At 35.4% G+C, this 19,665-nt stretch overlaps 1 protein-coding gene across 5 annotated transcripts in view; it reads left to right on the forward strand.

Annotated features, from left to right (window-relative positions):
* Positions 1-19,665, forward strand: part of agbl1 (AGBL carboxypeptidase 1) — a 268,981-nt gene that overhangs the window by 48,739 nt on the left and 200,577 nt on the right. For all 5 annotated transcript variants that reach the window (XM_055192774.2, XM_073868563.1, XM_055192771.2 and 2 more), the window contains 4 exons: positions 3,752-3,815; positions 5,828-5,974; positions 10,301-10,432; positions 11,420-11,513. In XM_055192774.2, the coding sequence (XP_055048749.1) occupies positions 3,752-3,815; positions 5,828-5,974; positions 10,301-10,432; positions 11,420-11,513 (437 nt within the window). The remainder of the gene's footprint in view (positions 1-3,751; positions 3,816-5,827; positions 5,975-10,300; positions 10,433-11,419; positions 11,514-19,665) is intronic.

Raw genomic sequence — 19,665 nt, forward strand, 5'->3', positions numbered from 1 at the left:
TTGAACACGGGTTGACGTAGGTGATGGTGGACCAAAATAGACACGATTAATCATAATTCAAAGTATCGCTGGAGTATTCTGTTAAAAGATTGTTGTGCTAATAATGCTGTAATGATGTGCCAGCTGGATCCGTGCGCTGGTCACAGTCATTAATATCTAGTTATTAACATGGTTGTCTGGAATTATCACAGGTGGTGATGAAAGGGCCATTGATTTCTGGGAAGAAGCAGACGCTGCTAGTGTGAAAGATCATTCTCAGTAAACTGGGCTTACAATTCACAATTTAATCTCTGAAATTAATGAGGGCTTAGAGCGGTATATGGTATCATACACTGTAAAAAGTGAAAGTTGAATTAACTTAAAAAATTACTCAAAACACCTAAAAAAATATTTTGAAAAAGCATAGCTTTTTTAGGTGTTAGTGTTTTTTCTTAAAGTCCCCCTGTGGTGAAAATCAAATTTTTATTGTTGTTCATATGTATATGTGGTGTTTGTGATATGCTTTAAGACAACCCATATGCAAATTCACCATTCAACATCATTGCTGAGTATTTTATCCATGAAATTTGAGTTTGAAATCGCCTTGGTTTGCTATGTCACAACCACATTACAAATCACATTGTCACATTTGAACTTACATGTATCAAGCGCAGTGTGTAATAATCTAAAGAGCTTCCCAAAATTCAGAGTGGAAGGGCCCCCCAAAACATAGCAAAAGCTCCACCCCCCCATTTGTATATTACATATATTTAATAAAGCAGATTGCTTTACTTTTTTCACAAAGTTATCACTATTTATTAACCAATTTTTGAGAATCTTATGTGAATTATGAGAACTACCATAAAAGCAGTGTTGTTTTTGGCAGCCCTTTTAGTTTTAGTCACATTTTACACTTATATACTTGATAGTTTAGTAAGTTTTAGTCGATGAAAACGCAAAAAGGTTTTAGTCAAGTTTAAGTCAATTTTAGTAAAAAAAGTAGTCTTTAACAAATTAATTTAGGCTAAAAAGTATTGGAAATGGGCTTAGGTTTGACAAGTAGATACATGTAGAAATGTGTCACAAGCTGATTGTCGAGTAAAATTGAATGTATATGATATGTTAACAACATGACTTGTTAGTTACCTTTAAAAAAATATCAGCGTAATGAGCCTTCAGGTGCCGCTTGAGGTTGGTGGTATTCTTTCCACCTAGTTTGTGGCCACATTTACTGTCGTCTCCCAATATGCATTCCGTTTTTCTTACTGATGGATTATACTGAAAGTATGTCCATAAATCATCTCGTCGTTTCCATTTATTGGCATCACCGCCACGGTCCTTCGAGCTTGCCACAGCCGAAGGTGTGTTATTGTTGAATGAAATCTGGTGCGCGTGCGCGACATGGCGGCAGCCGGGTGGTGGGGGTACCCAAAACAAGGATAGGAAGCGGCAGCATTGCTGATACTTTTTAGCTAAAAACAGACAGATTTCACGCAAAATAGGCAGAAATGACATGCATTATGAACGTCAGGCTTATAATCATTTTCATTCCGTCTCGTCAACGAAGACTCAAAAGCGTCTCTTCATGTTTTCATCACCTTAGAGCCATTTTTAGCTAGTCATCATTGTGTTATCGTCATAAAAAAAGGTGCGTCAACAAAATCATTATCGTTATCGTCATCGTTGACGAAAACAACACTGCATAGAAGGTAAACTTTTTATATTCTGGTGAAAGATGATGTAAACATTGTTTACAAATATATTTAAATCCATAATACTACTTTCTGCATACTGTTTGCAATTATAATGCATCATAGCACGATTATAATGCACGATAGTTTCACATGAGCACGCGAAAGTTTCACGTGAGCACGCGAAAGTTTCACGTGAGCACGCGAAACTAAACTAAAAAAAAATCTTCACATGAAGGTTTCACGTGCGTACGTGAAAGTTTCACATGAGCACGCAAAAGTTTCACGTGCGCACGCTAAACTAAACTTTATTCTATTTTTCTCCATGTCTCCTTAGGAGCTCCGTATGATGCTCAAGAGTTTAAGATGATAAAATGATCGACTGCAGGGAGACTTTAAATTTTCTAATTTTAAGTAAAAAATGTATGTTGACAAAACTTAACTTTTTAAGTGTTACCAATTGAAGCAATTTGTTTAAGTAGATCCAACCCTCGCTTTTTTTGCGGTGAAGATAAAAAATGTACTGAATTAAATTAGCTCAGTTGATAAGACCACAGTGTTAACAACATAAAAGTTGTGGGTTTGATTCTCAGGGAACACGTATGCTGATAAAAATGTATAGCTTGAATGCACTTTAAGTCGCTTTGGATAAAAGCGTCTTCCAAATGCGTAAATGTGTGCATATATTGTTGTTTCAACCATTCCTTTATACACTGTCAGATGAAACTGGGGCACAGCTTTGTACATAAAGAGTTCATATTAGTACCTCAGAGGTACATATAGACCCCTTCAAGGTTTGTAAACATTGAATGACTATCGGGTGCGCGCGCATCTGTTCATACCATCCAGGCTTTCTAGTTTAATCTAACAGGGCTAAAAAAAGGTTGCCTTACCTAAAATGAAGTGAGCACTACAAACACAAGCCTCTTTGATATTTGTATTGCCCCAGTCTGCACGTTTAATTGCTTGCAGCCACAGATGTTGTATTTTTTGTTTTTGAGATTCTGCAGGAATCCCGAAAAACTTAACGGCGGACCTGATGCGATTTTCACAGCCCACGACGCAAGTAGGCATTTTTGACAATACCGAATAATACGCAACTCAACCTGCTGTAATGACTTTTTTGACCCCGACATGCGCAGTGGGAACCGCCTGTGACGCGAACTGTGAAGGGGTCTATTGGTATCAAAGAGAGCTTATTACCTCAAAGATACTTTGATTATGTCAAAGATACACATTGATACCAAATGGATACAATACATATCTATATCTATTTGTATATATTAGGACCTTTATAAAGGCTACTGACCCGATTACAACTTGGACATTTTGTGCGAAGACCAAAAATGGCAATAAGAAAAATGTAATTTACACTTTTACCCGTTTTTATAAGACCACGTCAGTGAGTTAAAATAAAATGACACATACAGGACACACATCCTGCCGATATTTATAGCATGTTGCTATAATTATATACCAAAACAATACGTCCTCCCCCTCCCAAGGAGCTCCGTTGACTTTCATAGTATAACCTCTGTGTTGACATGGGTCTCTGTTGTCATCGCACTAATGTGGCTGTGAATGACAGAGAGGAGATTTGTAGTGCAGTTGGCTGTGGGGACATCTAAGAGGGTTCAATGACTACTGTCAGTAAAACACAGCCAGGGACGACAATGTTGTGCTCTTTCTCTCTCGCTTTTGCCCTATAATGAGAGCCCAAGGCTGAATCCCCAGCTGTGAAGTCTCTTCTTTGGGGATTACGGACCCCATGCTGTCTACCCGTCATCTGTTGCAGCTTTTAAACACAGGACTTAGTTTTTAGAACACAGTGGACTCGTAACCCGACAGAGATCCAGGTACAATGTCGAAAGGTTTTGCTGTGCCAGCCAAGACACACTCGACACCTAGTTTATCACTTGGGGCATAAAAACACAGATGTCATCCATAAATGTGTCATTGGAGTGACTTAAATTGTTTCCTGGTCTTTAAGCCCAATATTGCTGCAACTCTATAGGTGGTCTCGATGCAGCTGCCAGGTTGGACTTGTCGGTAACAATGTTGCTTTTTTGTGCCCTTTACAGAATGGCGGAGATGTTGAAAGCACGCTAAATGTCCTCAACGTCCTGGATGAACTTTTGTCAGCAGGTGAGAACTCATTGGTGCACCCGCAGCAGTCGAACTTGTTCATTGACATTCTCTAAAATATATTTTTGTAATAAAGGAATCGAATCTTGATTGCATGAGTTGGAATATAAAATGAATAGGCCACGCCCTACAGGATGTTGAATCTGATTTTTAACAGGAATAGAGTTGCAAAGGGGTGGAAAGTTTCCGGTAAATTTCCATAAACATTCCATGGAAACAAAAACTGGGAAATTTTGGAAATATTCCAAATTGAAAACTTAACAGGACTTTATAGGAATTATTTGGAAAGTTATATAAACTAAACCAGTGGTTCTCAAACTTTTCAGTGTGCAGCCTTGTGTACAGCACATTTCTTTGCGGCCCCCCAAAGAAAATGTATGACAAAAACCAGTTCTAAAACTTAACATTTTCATTCAACAAAACATTAAATTATACAAAGTAGTGCTGTTGGTAAGTAGCCTTTTTTTTTAGGTTTAATTACACAGAATTCATAATAAATTAATGTATTTTATAAAATGTCAAAAAACTGGGGCCCCCCTGGCACCATCTCGCGGCCCCCCTTTGGGCCCCGGCCCCCAGTTTGAGAACCACTGAACTAAACTTTTTGGTGTAGTAATATTAGATTAACTCTCATAATTTCTACATAATAATATTAACATTTATTGAGAACTAGATTTTCCTCAGTAAAATGATGATAAATACACAATTAATTCATGTAGAAAATGAACTGTGTGGAAATAGTAAGTCGTATTGGATATTTTCTTGTATTATTTAACTGTTTTATAGTCACTGCACATAGTCCTAAAATAATTAAGTAAATTTTAAAAATCTTTAGCAGATTCAAAAAAAATCTTAGTTAATTTAACTTAAGAATATTAAATCCATTAAACTAAGAAAATCAAGTAAAATTAAATTACATTTATTTGCACATGTTGTAAGGAATACCCACGATCCTTTGCACCTGAATATTTTTAATTTTTAAGCTTTATCACAGAATAAGAAACTGATAAGAATTTAACTACTTAAATATTTGTTAATAAAATGTCAAAAAGGTTTAAGCTCTTATATCATTGATGTTGTTTTGTTACTAAAAAAAACAACAACTTACTTCTAACTTCTAAAAAAATAATGAAGTAACATTTACTTAATTATTTAAAATATGTTTTTCATGCATTATTAAGTAGATTTGATTTGATTTTAGTAGGTAAGTTGTACTTAAAAAACAGTAATATTTACTTTAAAAAGTTCATGCAAATTGTTATGAGGATTTTTGTTTTTAAACCATTTTCGCTTGGGTTTAGAGTTAGATTTCAAATTTGCTTTGGGAGGTTATTTAATTTACAGGTTTCTCCATGTTTTTTGTTTATATTTAAGCTATGGTCGGTTGGGGTTGGGGTTAGAATTGGGGTTTGGGTTAGGATGTCATTTTTATAACAAAAAGTTGTTCTAACCCTAAACCCAAGCGAAAATGGTAAAAAAAAACAAAAAATTAAGAAACCAATAAAAAAAGGCAAAATGGATGCGCCATTTAAGTAAATGGAAAGGACTTGCGTATCATATGCATGCCAAAGTTGAATTTGGAGTATGTATTGCACGATTTTTACACTTGCAGGATCTAAAAAGCACCCCACCACATTGGAGAAAAAAATTGTCTTCCAATTTCCAATGTAAATCTGATTGTGTAAATGAAACCGTATTACTGCTATTTATTTTCATATCTTATTTTTGGTTATTATTAAACTATACAACTCTATCAAGTAACATCCTTGTAGAGGTGGAGCAGTGCTATGCTAATCCCATAATCCGCAATTAATTCACGGCAAAGTAATTAACCAAATTTATTCTTTAGCCTTTAGCACAAAGTCCTTATTAGTACAAGTTCTGTTACTTCCAAAAGAATGTGGGAAATACATTTAGATGTCATATTATGATATTACGCCATTGGCTCTATGAGTTTGTGCTATCTGCCCAAATCTATCATTTTGTAAGATAATTGTTGCGGTTTCCTTTAGGCACAGACAGACGGATTCAGTTTATGATATCGAAAGGGGGCAGCGAGGCTCTTTTGACGGCTCTGGGGAACACCGCCCGGTGCCACACCCCCAACTACACCATCCTGCTGCCGCTGCTGCACCTGCTGGCCAAGGTGGGCCACCGAGGTGAGTAATAGAGATGGGGCTAGGATAGAATGGGAGGAGACAATAGATTGATTGACAGATGATTATAAAAATTTTGAAAGGTAATGATGTTGATTAATATCTGCAATTAGCTTCAACGTCTAAAGAAATGGTGTCCTACGCATTTGTGATGCATTAAAGTATCTTAAATATAATTTTCTCAAGTTGGATAGCACCGCCCACAGTAAAAGCCTATTGGTCCAAAATTGTGCTTAACTTTTATCGCTTGTATTGTCACACTTGGTTAAAAGGAGATAAACTCTAGTTGAAATTTAATGTCTCCCCACAACTTCTTTTTTTTTAACTGTTCAAACTGCAAGAGAGAGTCGCCTTCCTCATAGTGATGTATAATTGAATCGCCTCTCCAGGCGAAAGATAGCTCTGACATTTTTGTGAATTTATTGCAGAAGCGCTATTATTAGCCCTCCTAAAAAACACTTCCTTCATGTGAGTAATGCCCGTAAATCATTTCATGTTGAGAGTGTAGACAGCATGTGTAAGGTCAGGTAAAAGCCCACAAGTATGTGAGGTCAGAAGTCAAGATTTAATTCGCTACAAGCATGCGATGTTTAGATGTGTAACTGAAGAAGCGAGGGTTTAGTCCCACGACGCATCTTAATGTCTCTCAACGTTGTGCTCTTGCCCTTTGATGTCTTTCCCGAGGAACCCAGGAACAGACGAAACAGCGGCGTGTGTTTCCCCCGTCTTCGTGTTTCCCTTCGACATTTAGACAAAACAAGTCTAAAAACAAACTCCATCTGCTGCGAGCGTAAACTCATTCCCAAGCAGGCTTTTTACGCACAAGCTGTTTTTGTAAGCGCTTGCAGTCACGGTGGGCCTGTGGGATGTCGGGTCATGTAGTAGAATTGAATGATTTCTGCGGTGCGATGTGGGTTTTTCACCCCACACTGATTTCTCAATGAAGCATTTGCATTTGCAGAGCAGAGATTACCATCTCCTTCGCATCGTGCAACGATCTGCATTTCATCAAGATCCATAAATAGTTGACCTGCTGTGTGACATCCTAAAGCGTTTTGTTGTTTCTAAATGCAAGTGATGTATGATAAATGGTTCTTTTTAGTGTGTTAGTAAATGAAACATGGTTTGCAACACATTTGAAACGTCTGATTTCAATAGGAAAAGACAGTGAGAAATAAAAATTTTGGGTGGGACATTATCCATCAAGAAATTATTGGATAGTAATATGGAGTTGGAGGGAAGGGGTTTTACAATAGGACTTGATGATGTCAGCCAAGATGAAAAGTCTTTCAGAGGTATTGTTCACATGAAAGACTGTAAAGATTAACATAGTTGTTTTTAGAAATAAATCATTCAGAGATAGTTCATCAAACCATGACAATTTTGTCATCATTTACTCACACTCACGTTGTTACAAACCTGTAAAAAGTACTTTTATAGTAAGTTAAATACCATGGAAGTGAATGGTGCCCCTAATCTGGGGTGCATTTCCCAAAAGCATCGTTAGCCAACGAACATCGTAAGTTCCATCGTTACTAACATTGTTCAACGATTTGGTGTTTCCCGAAACCATCATTCAAACGAACATTCGCAAACTTGTGTTGTTGGAACAACAGCTCTTGACCTGTTGTGAGAAGCATAGGGCTTTGTTATTATCATATGTATTCTTACGTTGATCATGCTTTTGAACAAAATAAGCAAAAAACATGTAGTACAATGTATATCCATCATTCTAAATATATAAACATTTTATTTTACAAAACTGGGGCACCATTGACTTTTATAGTAGGAAAAATACCATGGTGAATGGTGAATGGTGCCCCTGATCTGTTTGATTACAAACATTCATCAGAATATCTTTTTTTATAATTGTACATTGTTTTCCTGCACACAAAGGAAGATATTTTAAAGAATGTTTGTAACAAAGCAAAACTGGGGCACCATTGACTTTTAAAGTAGGAAAAAATACAATGGAAGTGAATGGTGCCCATGATGTATTTGATTACAAACATTCTTCACAATATATTTTATAATTTTATGTTGTTCTGCTGAACACAAAGGAAGATATTTTGAAGAATGCTTGTAACAAAGCAAAACGTTGCCACCATTGACTTTTAAAGTAGGAAAAAATACAATGGAAGTGAATGGTGCCCCTAATCTATTTGATTACAAACATTCATCAGAATATCTTTTATAATTTCATGTTGTTCTTCTGAACACAAAGGAAGATATTTTGAAGAATGCTTGTAACAAAGCAAAACTTTGGCACCATTGACTTTTAAAGTACTATGGAAGTGAATGGTGCCCCTGATCTGTTTGATTACAAACATTTATCAGAATATATTTTATAATTTTACGTTGTTCTGCTGAACACAAAGGAAGATATGTTGAAGAATGCTTGTAACAAAGCAAAACTGGGGCACCATTGACTTTTAAAGTACTATGGAAGTGAATGGTGCCCATGATCTATTTGATTACAAACATTCTTCAGAATATCTTTTATAATTTTATGTTGTTCTTCTGAACACAAAGGAAGATATTTTGAAGAATGCTTGTAACAAAGCAAAACTTTGGCACCATTGACTTTTAAAGTACTATGGAAGTGAATGGTGCCCCTGATCTGTTTGATTACAAACATTTATCAGAATATATTTTATAATTTTACGTTGTTCTGCTGAACACAAAGGAAGATATGTTGAAGAATGCTTGTAACAAAGCAAAACTGGGGCACCATTGACTTTTAAAGTACTATGGAAGTGAATGGTGCCCATGATCTATTTGATTACAAACATTCTTCAGAATATCTTTTATAATTTTATGTTGTTCTTCTGAACACAAAGGAAGATATTTTGAAGAATGCTTGTAACAAAGCAAAACTTTGGCACCATTGACTTTTAAAGTACTATGGAAGTGAATGGTGCCCCTGATCTGTTTGATTACAAACATTTATCAGAATATATTTTATAATTTTACGTTGTTCTGCTGAACACAAAGGAAGATATGTTGAAGAATGCTTGTAACAAAACAAAACTGGGGCACCATTGACTTTTAAAGTACTGTGGAAGTGAATGGTGCCCATGATCTATTTGATTACAAACATTCATCAGAATATCTTTTATAATTTTATGTTGTTCTGCTGAACACAAAGGAAGATATTTTGAAGAATGCTTGTAACAAAGCAAAACTTTGGCACCATTGACTTTTAAAGTAGGAAAAAATACAATGGAAGTGAATGGTGCCCCTGATCTATTTGATTACAAACATTCATCAGAATATCTTTTATAATTTTACGTTGTTCTGCTGAACACAAAGGAAGATATTTTGAAGAATGCTTGTAACAAAGCAAAACTGCATGGGGCATCATTGACTTTTAAAGTACTATGGAAGTGAATGGTGCCCATGATCTATTTGATTACAAACATTCTTCAGAATATCTTTTATAATTTTATGTTGTTCTGCTGAACACAAAGGAAGATATTTTGAAGAATGCTTGTAACAAAGCAAAACTTTGGCACCATTGACTTTTAAAGTAGGAAAAAATACTATGGAAGTGAATGGGGTCCCTGATCTGTTTGATTACAAACATTCTTCAGAATATCTTTTTTTTATAATTTTACATTGTTCTGTTGCACCCGAAGGAAGATATTTTAAAGAATGTTTGTAACAAAGCAAAACTGGGGCACCATTGACTTTAATAGCAAGAAAAATAATACTATGGAAGTGAATGATGGTCCTGATATATTTGGTTACAAACATTCTTCAGAATATCTTTTTTTCATAATTTTATGTTGTTTTGCTGAACACAAAGGAATATATTTTAAAGAATGTTTGCAACAAAGCAAAACTGGGGCACCATTGACTTTAATAGTAGCAAGAAATAGTGCAATGAAAGTGAATGGCGAATAACATAATTTATACAGGTTTATAACAACATGAAGGTGAGTAAATGATGACAGAATTTGTATTTTTGGGTGAACGATCCCTTTTAGTCCAGAAATACAAGTAAATAGTGTCAGTTTGAATTTATGTTGTTTACTACACTACTAATATTTCTTATCACTCCAAATCTTGTGAATATGAGTATAAATCTAATTTACGTTTTGAGTTTGACTCTGACGTTACCCCTGTGGTATCTCAATTTCCCTATTAGACGTCCCAATAAATTTGGTTTTGATCTCCAAACCAAAGCCAAATATTTGATCACAGCTGCCAGCGGTTCAAAATTTCATGCTTACTAAGATCCATAAAGTGGGCAAAGCAGGATCGAGAAGAAATGGAAAAATGCACGGTTTCTGAACGATTAAGTGGAACATGATTTTCTGTCCCGAGATCGTCAGATTGGTGTGAAGGCAGAGAAGACAGACGCGGTTCTCCTGGTTCTGGATTTGCTACGGCAGAATGTAAAGAACGCCAGAAGAGCTGCGGCCTGCCTGTGGGTCATCCAAGTCTTCTGTTCTTCTGGTGAGTTTGCATCTGATGCTTTTTTAGTCCATAATGTTTAAAATTAGAGATTTATGTAACCGTGCATACTTTGTACGCATAGCTCGAGCATGCGTGTACAGGAGAACGTAGCATGTAGCCCAGGAGATACTTTTTGACCGTGCGCGTACGTTGCCATACACATGAAAAACAGACAATACTCCGGGCTTTAGGATCATGATATAATTAATCTCAGAAGATTTTAATCAAGCCTTATTTCCAGACAGCCAGGAGAGGCATAATTAAAAAAGGCATAAGGTTTAATTTTCCACAGCAGAGGTTTAATAAAGAATTGTTTTATTTCTTGACGCAGGAGAGCTGTGTTTTTATAATGCCATAAAGGTGAACGTATGAAGGGAATCATAAACAGAAGACAAACAAACATAGCTCCAATTAATTCAAAACAATGGCCTTTTACTACACAAAACATTTTATTCTTAGAATTAATTTATTTCATACCCTGTAGTTTCTGTATTTTCCCATCTTAGGCACTGAAATTGCACTGACACTTGAATTTACTGAGGTGTTTGCTCTGGAATTACATTACAGGCGGCATATTTGAATTTAACTAAAGACCAATGTTTACGTTGACCTTTGATATAGAGAAACTGGCTTTTTACTTATCAGCATTATTATAAAAGCTGATAAAATATATCTATTTGTGAAACGGCAGACAAGCGACCCGTCTTCCACAGTACCCCCAAAAGAATCCACTGTAGCGACCGCTTGCCTACTAGCGAGTACCGTATAGAGAAAATGTCACCTGGGTATATGCATGTATCTTGTTTACATGGGTAAAGTCTCTTAATATTTCCCCTGGAGTCTTATCCCGGACAACATCACACTCCCAGAGGAGATGGATGGGGGATCTACTATACAACACTATGAAGCGTAATATTATCAGAGGTATCAAGTTCAGCAGTGTTGCAAAGACGTTTTGTTGTATTAATTACTCGTCTGGTCTTTCAGTGAGCACTGCGGTCGTGCTGGGGAGGAACCGAGGCCTGGACGTGGTCTTCAAGCTCATATCTCCACACACAACTAAGCACTTGCGCACTGTCAAGTGAGTATCGCATGGCACGTGGGTGCGTCATTCGTGGGAGGGGGCACATGCTGGTCTTACTCCATAGTAAAAACAGTCACATGCTGAGGTAGACATAAACACTACATTTACTAAGCAGTCAAAACCAGCATGCCATAGCATTCTGTTGTTTTTTTTATGGACATGATTTTCTGCTTTTTTTAAAAGTTTGTGTTGAGTAACACGAAAAAAACCATTCATGCTCATTGACACGTAAAGGCTGAAAATCGTGACATGAAAACAAGAAAAAAAGCAGAAAACCATGTCTATAAACAAATAAATAAATAAATGCTCAAGAAAAAAGAAGAAAAAACAATACATAACATGACATGAAAAAAAGTTGTGCTACGGACACGAAAAACTATTTATAAAAGTTTGTGTCGAGTGACACGAAAAAGACATTCATGCTCAATGACACTAAAAAAAGCAGAAAATTGTGACATGAAAATACAAAAAAAGGAGAAAATCGTGTCTATGAACACGAATAAATAAATGCTCAAGAAAAAAGAAAAAAAAAACAATAATTAAAACGACAGGAAAAAAGTCGTTTATAAAAGTTTGTGTTGAGTGACACGAAAAAGACATACATGCTCATTGACACGAAAAGAGCAGAAAATCGTGTCTATGAACAAATATATAAACAAATGCTCAAGAAAAAAAAACATTCATGCTCATTGACAGAAAAAAAGCTGAAAATCGTGACACGAAAACATGAAAAAAGCAGAAAATCATGTCTATCAACACGGATAAATAAATGCTCAAGAAAAAAAAGACAAAACAATACATAACATGGCACAAAAAAGTTGTGCTACGGACACAAAAAACGATTTATAAAAATTTGTGTTGAGTGACAAGAAAAAAAAACATTCATGCTTATTGACATGAAAAAGCAGAAAATCGTGACATGAAAACATGAAAAAAAACATGTTTTCTATGAACATAAATAAATAAATGATCAAGAAAAAACAATACATACTGTAACATGACACGAAAAAAAAGTCTATCTACGGACACAAAAAAATATTTATAAAAGTTTGTGTCAAGTGACACGAAAAAGACATTCATGCTCATTGACACAAACAAAGCAGAAAATAGTGACACAAAAATATGGAAAAAAGCAGAAAATTGTGTCTATGGACACAAATAAATAAATGCTCGAGAAAAAAAGAAAAAAAACAATACATAACATGACACAAAAAAAGTCGTGCTATGGACACGAAAAACGATTTATAAAATTTAGTTTCGAGTAACACGAAAAAAACATTCATGCTCATTGACACGAAAAAAGCTGAAAATCGTGACATGAAAACAAGAAAAAAGCAGAAAACCGTGTCTATAAACAAATAAATAAATAAATGCTCAAGAAAAAAGAAGAAAAAACAATACATAACATAACACGAAAAAAAGTTGTGCTACGGACACGAAAAACGATTTATAAAATTTTGTTTCGAGTAACACGAAAAAGACATTCATGCCCCATGACACTAAAAAAAGCAGAAAATTGTGACATGAAAATACGAAAAAAGCAGAAAATCGTGTCTATAACACGAATAAATAAATGCTCAAGAAAAAAGAAGAAAAAACAATACATAACATGACACGAAAAAAAGTTGTGCTACGGACACGAAAAACTATTTATAAAAGTTTGTGTCGAGTGACACGAAAAAGACATTCATGCTCCATGACACTAAAAAAAGCATAAAATTGTGACATGAAAATACGAAAAACAGAAAATCGTGTCTATGAACACGAATAAATAAATGCTCAAGAAAAAAGAAGAAAAAAAACAATAATTAAAACGACAGGAAAAAAATAGTTTATAAAAGTTTGTGTTGAGTGACACGAAAAAGACATACATTCTCATTGACACGAAAAAAGCCGAAAATCGTGTCTATGAACAAATATATAAACAAATGCTCAAGAAAAAAAGAAGAAAAACAATACATAACATGACACAAAAAAGTTGTGCTACGGACACAAAAAACAATTTTAAAAATTTGTGTTGAGTGACACGAAAAAAAAAACATTCATGCTTATCGACATGAAAAAGTAGAAAATCGTGACATGAAAGCATGAAAAAAAAACATGTTTTCTATGAACATAAATAAATAAATGATCAAGAAAAAACAATACATAACATGACACGAAAAAAAAGTCTATCTACGGACACAAAAAACTATTTATAAAAGTTTGTGTCAAGTGACACGAAAAAGACATTCATGCTCATTGACACAAACAAAGCAAAAAATAGTGACACGAAAATACGGAAAAAAAGCAGAAAATTGTGTCTATGGACACAAATAAATAAATGCTCGAGAAAAAAAGAAAAAAACAATAACATGACACGAAAAAAGTCGTGGTACGGACATGAAAAACTATTTATAAAAGTTTGTGTTGAGTGACAGGAAAAAGACATACATGCTCATTGACACGAAAAAAGCAGAAAATCGTGTCTATGAACAAAAACAAATGCTCAAGAAAAAAAGAAGAAAAACAATACATAACATGACACAAAAAAGTTGTGCTACGGACACAAAAAACAATTTTAAAAATTTGAGTTGAGTGACACGAAAAAAAAAAAACATTCATGCTTATTGACATGAAAAAGCAGAAAATCGTGACATGAAAACATGAAAAAAAAAACATGTTTTCTATGAACATAAATAAATAAATGATAAAAAAAAAAACAATACATAACATGCCACGAAAAAAAAGTCTATCTACGGACACAAAAAACTATTTATAAAAGTTTGTGTCAAGTGACACGAAAAAGACATTCATGCTCATTGACACAAACAAAGCAAAAAATAGTGACACGAAAATACGGAAAAAAGCAGAAAATTGTGTCTATGGACACAAATAAATAAATGCTTGAGAAAAAAAGAAAAAAAAAACAATACATAACATGACACGAAAAAAGTTGTGGTACGGACATGAACAACTATTTATAAAAGTTTGTGTTGAGTAACACTAAAAAACATTCATGCTTATTGACACGAAAAAAGCTAAGAATCGTGACACAAAAAAATTTGAAAATCGTGTCTATGAACACAAATAAATAAATGCTCAAGAAAAAAGAAGAAAAACAATACATATCATGACACGAAAAAAGTTGTGCTACGGACACGAAAAACTATTTATAAAAGTTTGTGTTGCGTTACACGAAAAAAACATTCATGCTCATTGACACGAAAAAAGCCGAAAATCATGACACAAAAAGCAGAAAACCGTATCTATGAACATGAATAAATAAATCAAATATTTCGTGACTATATCACGACTTGCCTTGAGATTGGGTTGTGTGACCAGGGGTCTCATTTATAAAATAGGATCCTTTGTTCCAAATTTTAAAAATGACCCTAAACTACCTTTAGATTAGTACTATTGTTGGGGTACGTGTCATGATGTTATCATGCGAGCAATGACGGCTGGTGACTGATCTTCCGAGGGCTGCGAATTCAAAATATGTGTTCAGAGTGTCATGTGAACCTATTTGCATTATGTGTCATGTTGAAATAAGTGCCTGCTCCACACGCGTCAAAACCATTTATGATAAAAGAAGACGTTCACAAAATACTCGCAAGACACTAACTTAACACAGAAACTCTGATTACGCATGAGATTATGTGAGTATCTGACAAACGTGAGCATTTCTTTTATCATAAACCCTTTAGACGTTTGTGCAGCAGGCACTTATTTTGACATGACACGTGATGCACATAGGTTCACTTGACACGGCGAACACATATTTTGAAATGACGAACCACAAACATGACGGACTACATACATGTTGTGACAAGCTTCGCATCGTGCTCCCTCGAAGAAGAAGTCACCGACCGCCTCTGCATCCTATTCTATAAAATAAAAAAAGAAGTGGCATGTAAATACCATAGTATTTTACATCACAAAAAGTACAATAGTACAGTTTATACGAAATTTCTGGGCAAGAGGGATGGTCAAGTGGACCACATGTTGTTTCAGCCAACAGAAAGCTTTTTGCTTTTCAACGGCTAAAAAAAATGGGGTTCGAGATCAAGAATTGGTTATCATCTATGTGCACCGTATGTTAGAGTATGCAGTCCCAGTATGGCATAGTTCTTAAATTAAACATTTGGGATATGTGCAGACAACGATATGAAGGATATTCCGATGCCCTTTCCCTTCTTGGATTGTGCACGCTAGCAGAGAGACGAGTCCAACTGTGTCTTGATTTTGCTAGCTATATAGAGACTGGCTACCACCACTTAGGGAACAGCTGACTGGATGCCAGATGAGGAACTCTGCTAAACTGACAACCCTCAGATGTCGAACAAAACAATTCAGAAGATCCCCCATTCCCTATATGTGTTGACTTTAAAATGATTATGGCTTTTAAAAGAACTTGGTACATCTTTATGATGTATTTTATTATTTTTTCCCTTTTTTTTATAAAATTATCTTTAATATATTTATTAGTCAATTTTCTTAAAAAAAAGTCCAGATAATTTACTCACCACCATGTCATTCAAAATGTTGATGTCTTTCTTTGTTCAGTTGAGAAGAAATTATGTTTTTTGAGGAAAACATTCCAGGATTTTTCTAATTTTAATGGACTTTAATAGAGCCCAACATTTAATACTTAACTCAACACTTAACAGTTTTAATGCAGTTTAAAATTGCAATTTCAAAGACGATTCCAAACGAGGCATAAGGGTCTTATCTAGCGAAGCGATTGTCATTTTTTACAAGTAAAAAAAAATTATGCACTTTTAAATCACAACTTCTCGTCTTCCTCTGGTCCTGTGATGCGCCAGCCAGACCTCACGTAATTGCGTAATGCCGTGGAAAGGTCACGTGTTACATATATGAAATGCACATTTGCCGACCATTTTAAACAATAAACTGACACAAAGACATTAACTCATTCACCGCCAGCCTTTTTGAGAAAGGTTGCCCACCTGCATTTTTGTGATTTTAACAAAAGTTTCACAAAATTCCTTGCAGGAAAAATTATCTTCTATAAATATATAAACATACAAATTATATCAAATTAAAGAACACACCCTCTGCTTTCAAACAAACAAACAAACAAAATTGGGAAAAAACGTTTCATTATATATTTACTTTTTCCACTTAATTTGACCACTGAAATATGGATATTTCTCTTCAAAAATACAACATTTTGAGCAAAAAGCTTAAAAAAATGCGTTTTTGTAAAGGAATTTATGTTAGAGATCAGACTCAGATTGACTATCAAACATAAAGGCAGTTCAAATAAACCATCAAATCATTTTAACTTCCGTTTTTGATAAATTGGCGGTTTGGCGCCATCTAGTGGATAAAAGCGGTATTACACTTTCACTTTGACATTCGTCCAGAAAGGCACATTTGTTAGTTAAATATTAACTCATAATTGACGAGATAACTTGTCAATGGCGGTGAATGAGTTAATTCGTATCATTACACATAAAACAATGTCGGAACGGTCCTCTTGTAAACACTGGGGCATAGTTTCGCATATGTCATTCGTGACCTCTTGACGTGATGACGTTTTACGTGAAGTCGCGGTGTCGCGTCACATGACAGGAGATATACGAGAAGTTGTGGTTTAAAAGTTCATATTTTTTATTTTTCTTGTCAAAAATGACAATCGTTTCGCTAGATAAGACCCTTATGCCTCATTTGCGATTGTTTAGAGTCCTTTGAAGCTGCGTTGAAACTGCAATTTTAAACTGCATTAAAACTGTTACGTGTTGGGGTCCATTGAAGTCTATTAAAATGAGAAAAATCCTGGAATGTTTTCCTCAAAAAAACATTTCTTCTCGACTGAACAAAGAAAGACATCAACATTTTGGATGACATGGTGGTGAGTAAATAATCTATATTTTTTTGAAGAAAATGGACTAATCCTTTAAGTAAACTTGTATTGACATTATATTGTGACAGCAAAATAATTCAGTGTCCCCTAATGACAAACATCCTTGGGTACCTGTAATGATGCTGAAAAGTCAAATCAGTCAAATATCTGTATTATAGTATATAGTATAGACCCCCGCCCCGAGTAAAATCTAAACATGTTATAAAAACCCAAGTGTGTGTGTGATACTCACACTTTGTCAACTCTGAACTTTAAAGTCATCCTTCAGGCAACAGAAGGTCAGAAGTCTGACTTTTTAATGTGAGTCTCTGTCTCACCTGCAAGTGTCACGCTGCTCGCCTTGCTAATAAAGGCCACAACAGAGCAGTAATGTCAAACACCTGCTGTTATTTTAAGTATTTATGCTTCAAGGCAGAGCTTGTTTGTTGAAAATGGCAACATTAAGATTTTTTGAACCAGTTTCAGTGCATTAAGTTAGATTTTCATCAGAATATTACGCTGCTTAATTTCTACGTTTGTCAGGGGTAATATCCTGAAGTTGCTGAACATGAGTTTATCTTACACAGTATTTTTTTTAAACCCACAGGCTGACTACAGGGGGTTTCACGTTTGTATGCGCACACTGTCTGCAGCGAGGTAGATCAAAACCGAATGTACAGAAGATGCGCCACTCAGTCCGATGGTCTTGTATAATGAGTGCTTTACATTGTAACTCAGTTCTGTGAAATTTGCATAGATGAAACATCTCATTTGTGCAAACACGCTTATTGAAATGCACGAAACATGTTTGTTTACGGGGGGTTGACAGATGTGTGCTGCATACATATGCGCATTCGCCTGCTTATGATTGGCAGCCGTAAGCCCGGTTAAGCCAGGCGTGGGCTTTTTCTGGCTTTTGCGATGGTGGCTTGCCAGGTTGTACTATATGACCCCGGTGAGATCTTGGGTGAAAGCCACGGCAGACTCTTTTAACATCAACAGTGTTTTATTTCCAAATGCACGCTATATATTTCTCAGGACCTCGGATACGATTGACAGCGTTGATTGGGTGATTCGATATGACACACTAAAATTAAATGGTACCACACGAAGGCAGTGAATCGGCTGTCTGTGAGCATAAGCAATCACACTGAGTGATCAAAATTAAAGTTAGATTAAAAAAGGGCCTTGGATCACGCCCAAAATACTGGGTTGTACAATTGTGAGTGTGTGAATTATGTAAACAATGTCTGATGTGTGGTAACAGGAAATGCATTCCCATTTGAAGTGTGTCGCACTTGTTAAGTGTGTCCTGATGGTGCACAGAGCACGGAGTCTAAAAAAAACAGTGTCCCCCAAACTGCCAGTATCAGCCTTCCATGCATTCATGATCATCTTAAAGGAATAGTCTACTCATTTTCAATATTAAAATATGTTATTACCTTAACTAAGAATTGTTGATACATCCCTCTATCATCTGTGTGCGTGCACGTAAGCGCTGGAGTGCGCTGCGACACTTGGATAGCATTTAGCTTAGCCCCATTCATTCAATGGTACCATTTAGAGATAAAGTTAGAAGTGACCAAACACATCAAAGTTTTTCCTATTTAAGACGAGTAGTTATACGAGCAAGTTTGGTGGTACAAAATAAAACGCAGCGCTTTTCTAAGCAGATTTAAAAGAGGAACTACACTGTATGGCGCAATAGCACCCTCGGGAGCACCTCGACTCGCCTGAAAAGTCCGCTCCCCTTCTCACTCTCATAATGGGAGAGGGAGGGTGTTACTGCGCCGAGTCGAAGTACTCCCAAAAGTGCTATTATGCCATAAAATATAGTTTTAGTTTCTCTAAACTGGGTCTAGTAAGTAATCAGCCATTGCAAGGCGAAGTTTGGGGGGGCACTGCCCACCCTGACCAGAGCCAATTATGATTTTATCTGAGCTGTTAATGAAATAGAAATCTAGGAATTAATTTTATATTTGTCTAATCTTTTTTATTTTATTTTAATAGGTAGACTAAGTAACATAAGACTAAAATAGTTTTAAAGGGATAGTTCACCTTAAAATGAAAATTCTGTCATCATTTACTCATCTTCATGTTGTTCTAAACCTGTATGAATTTCTTTTTTCTGATGAACAAAAAAGAAAATATTTTGCTAAATGATGGTTGACGGTTCACATTAAATTTCATCATATTTATTCCTACTATGTAAGTCAATGGCCACTATTTGCTGTGTGTTTACCATCATTTCTCAAAATATCTTCTTTTGTTTTCATCAGAAAAAAGAAATTCATACAG

Source organism: Misgurnus anguillicaudatus, chromosome 6, assembly GCF_027580225.2.
Source record: "Misgurnus anguillicaudatus chromosome 6, ASM2758022v2, whole genome shotgun sequence".
NCBI lineage: Eukaryota > Metazoa > Chordata > Actinopteri > Cypriniformes > Cobitidae > Misgurnus > Misgurnus anguillicaudatus.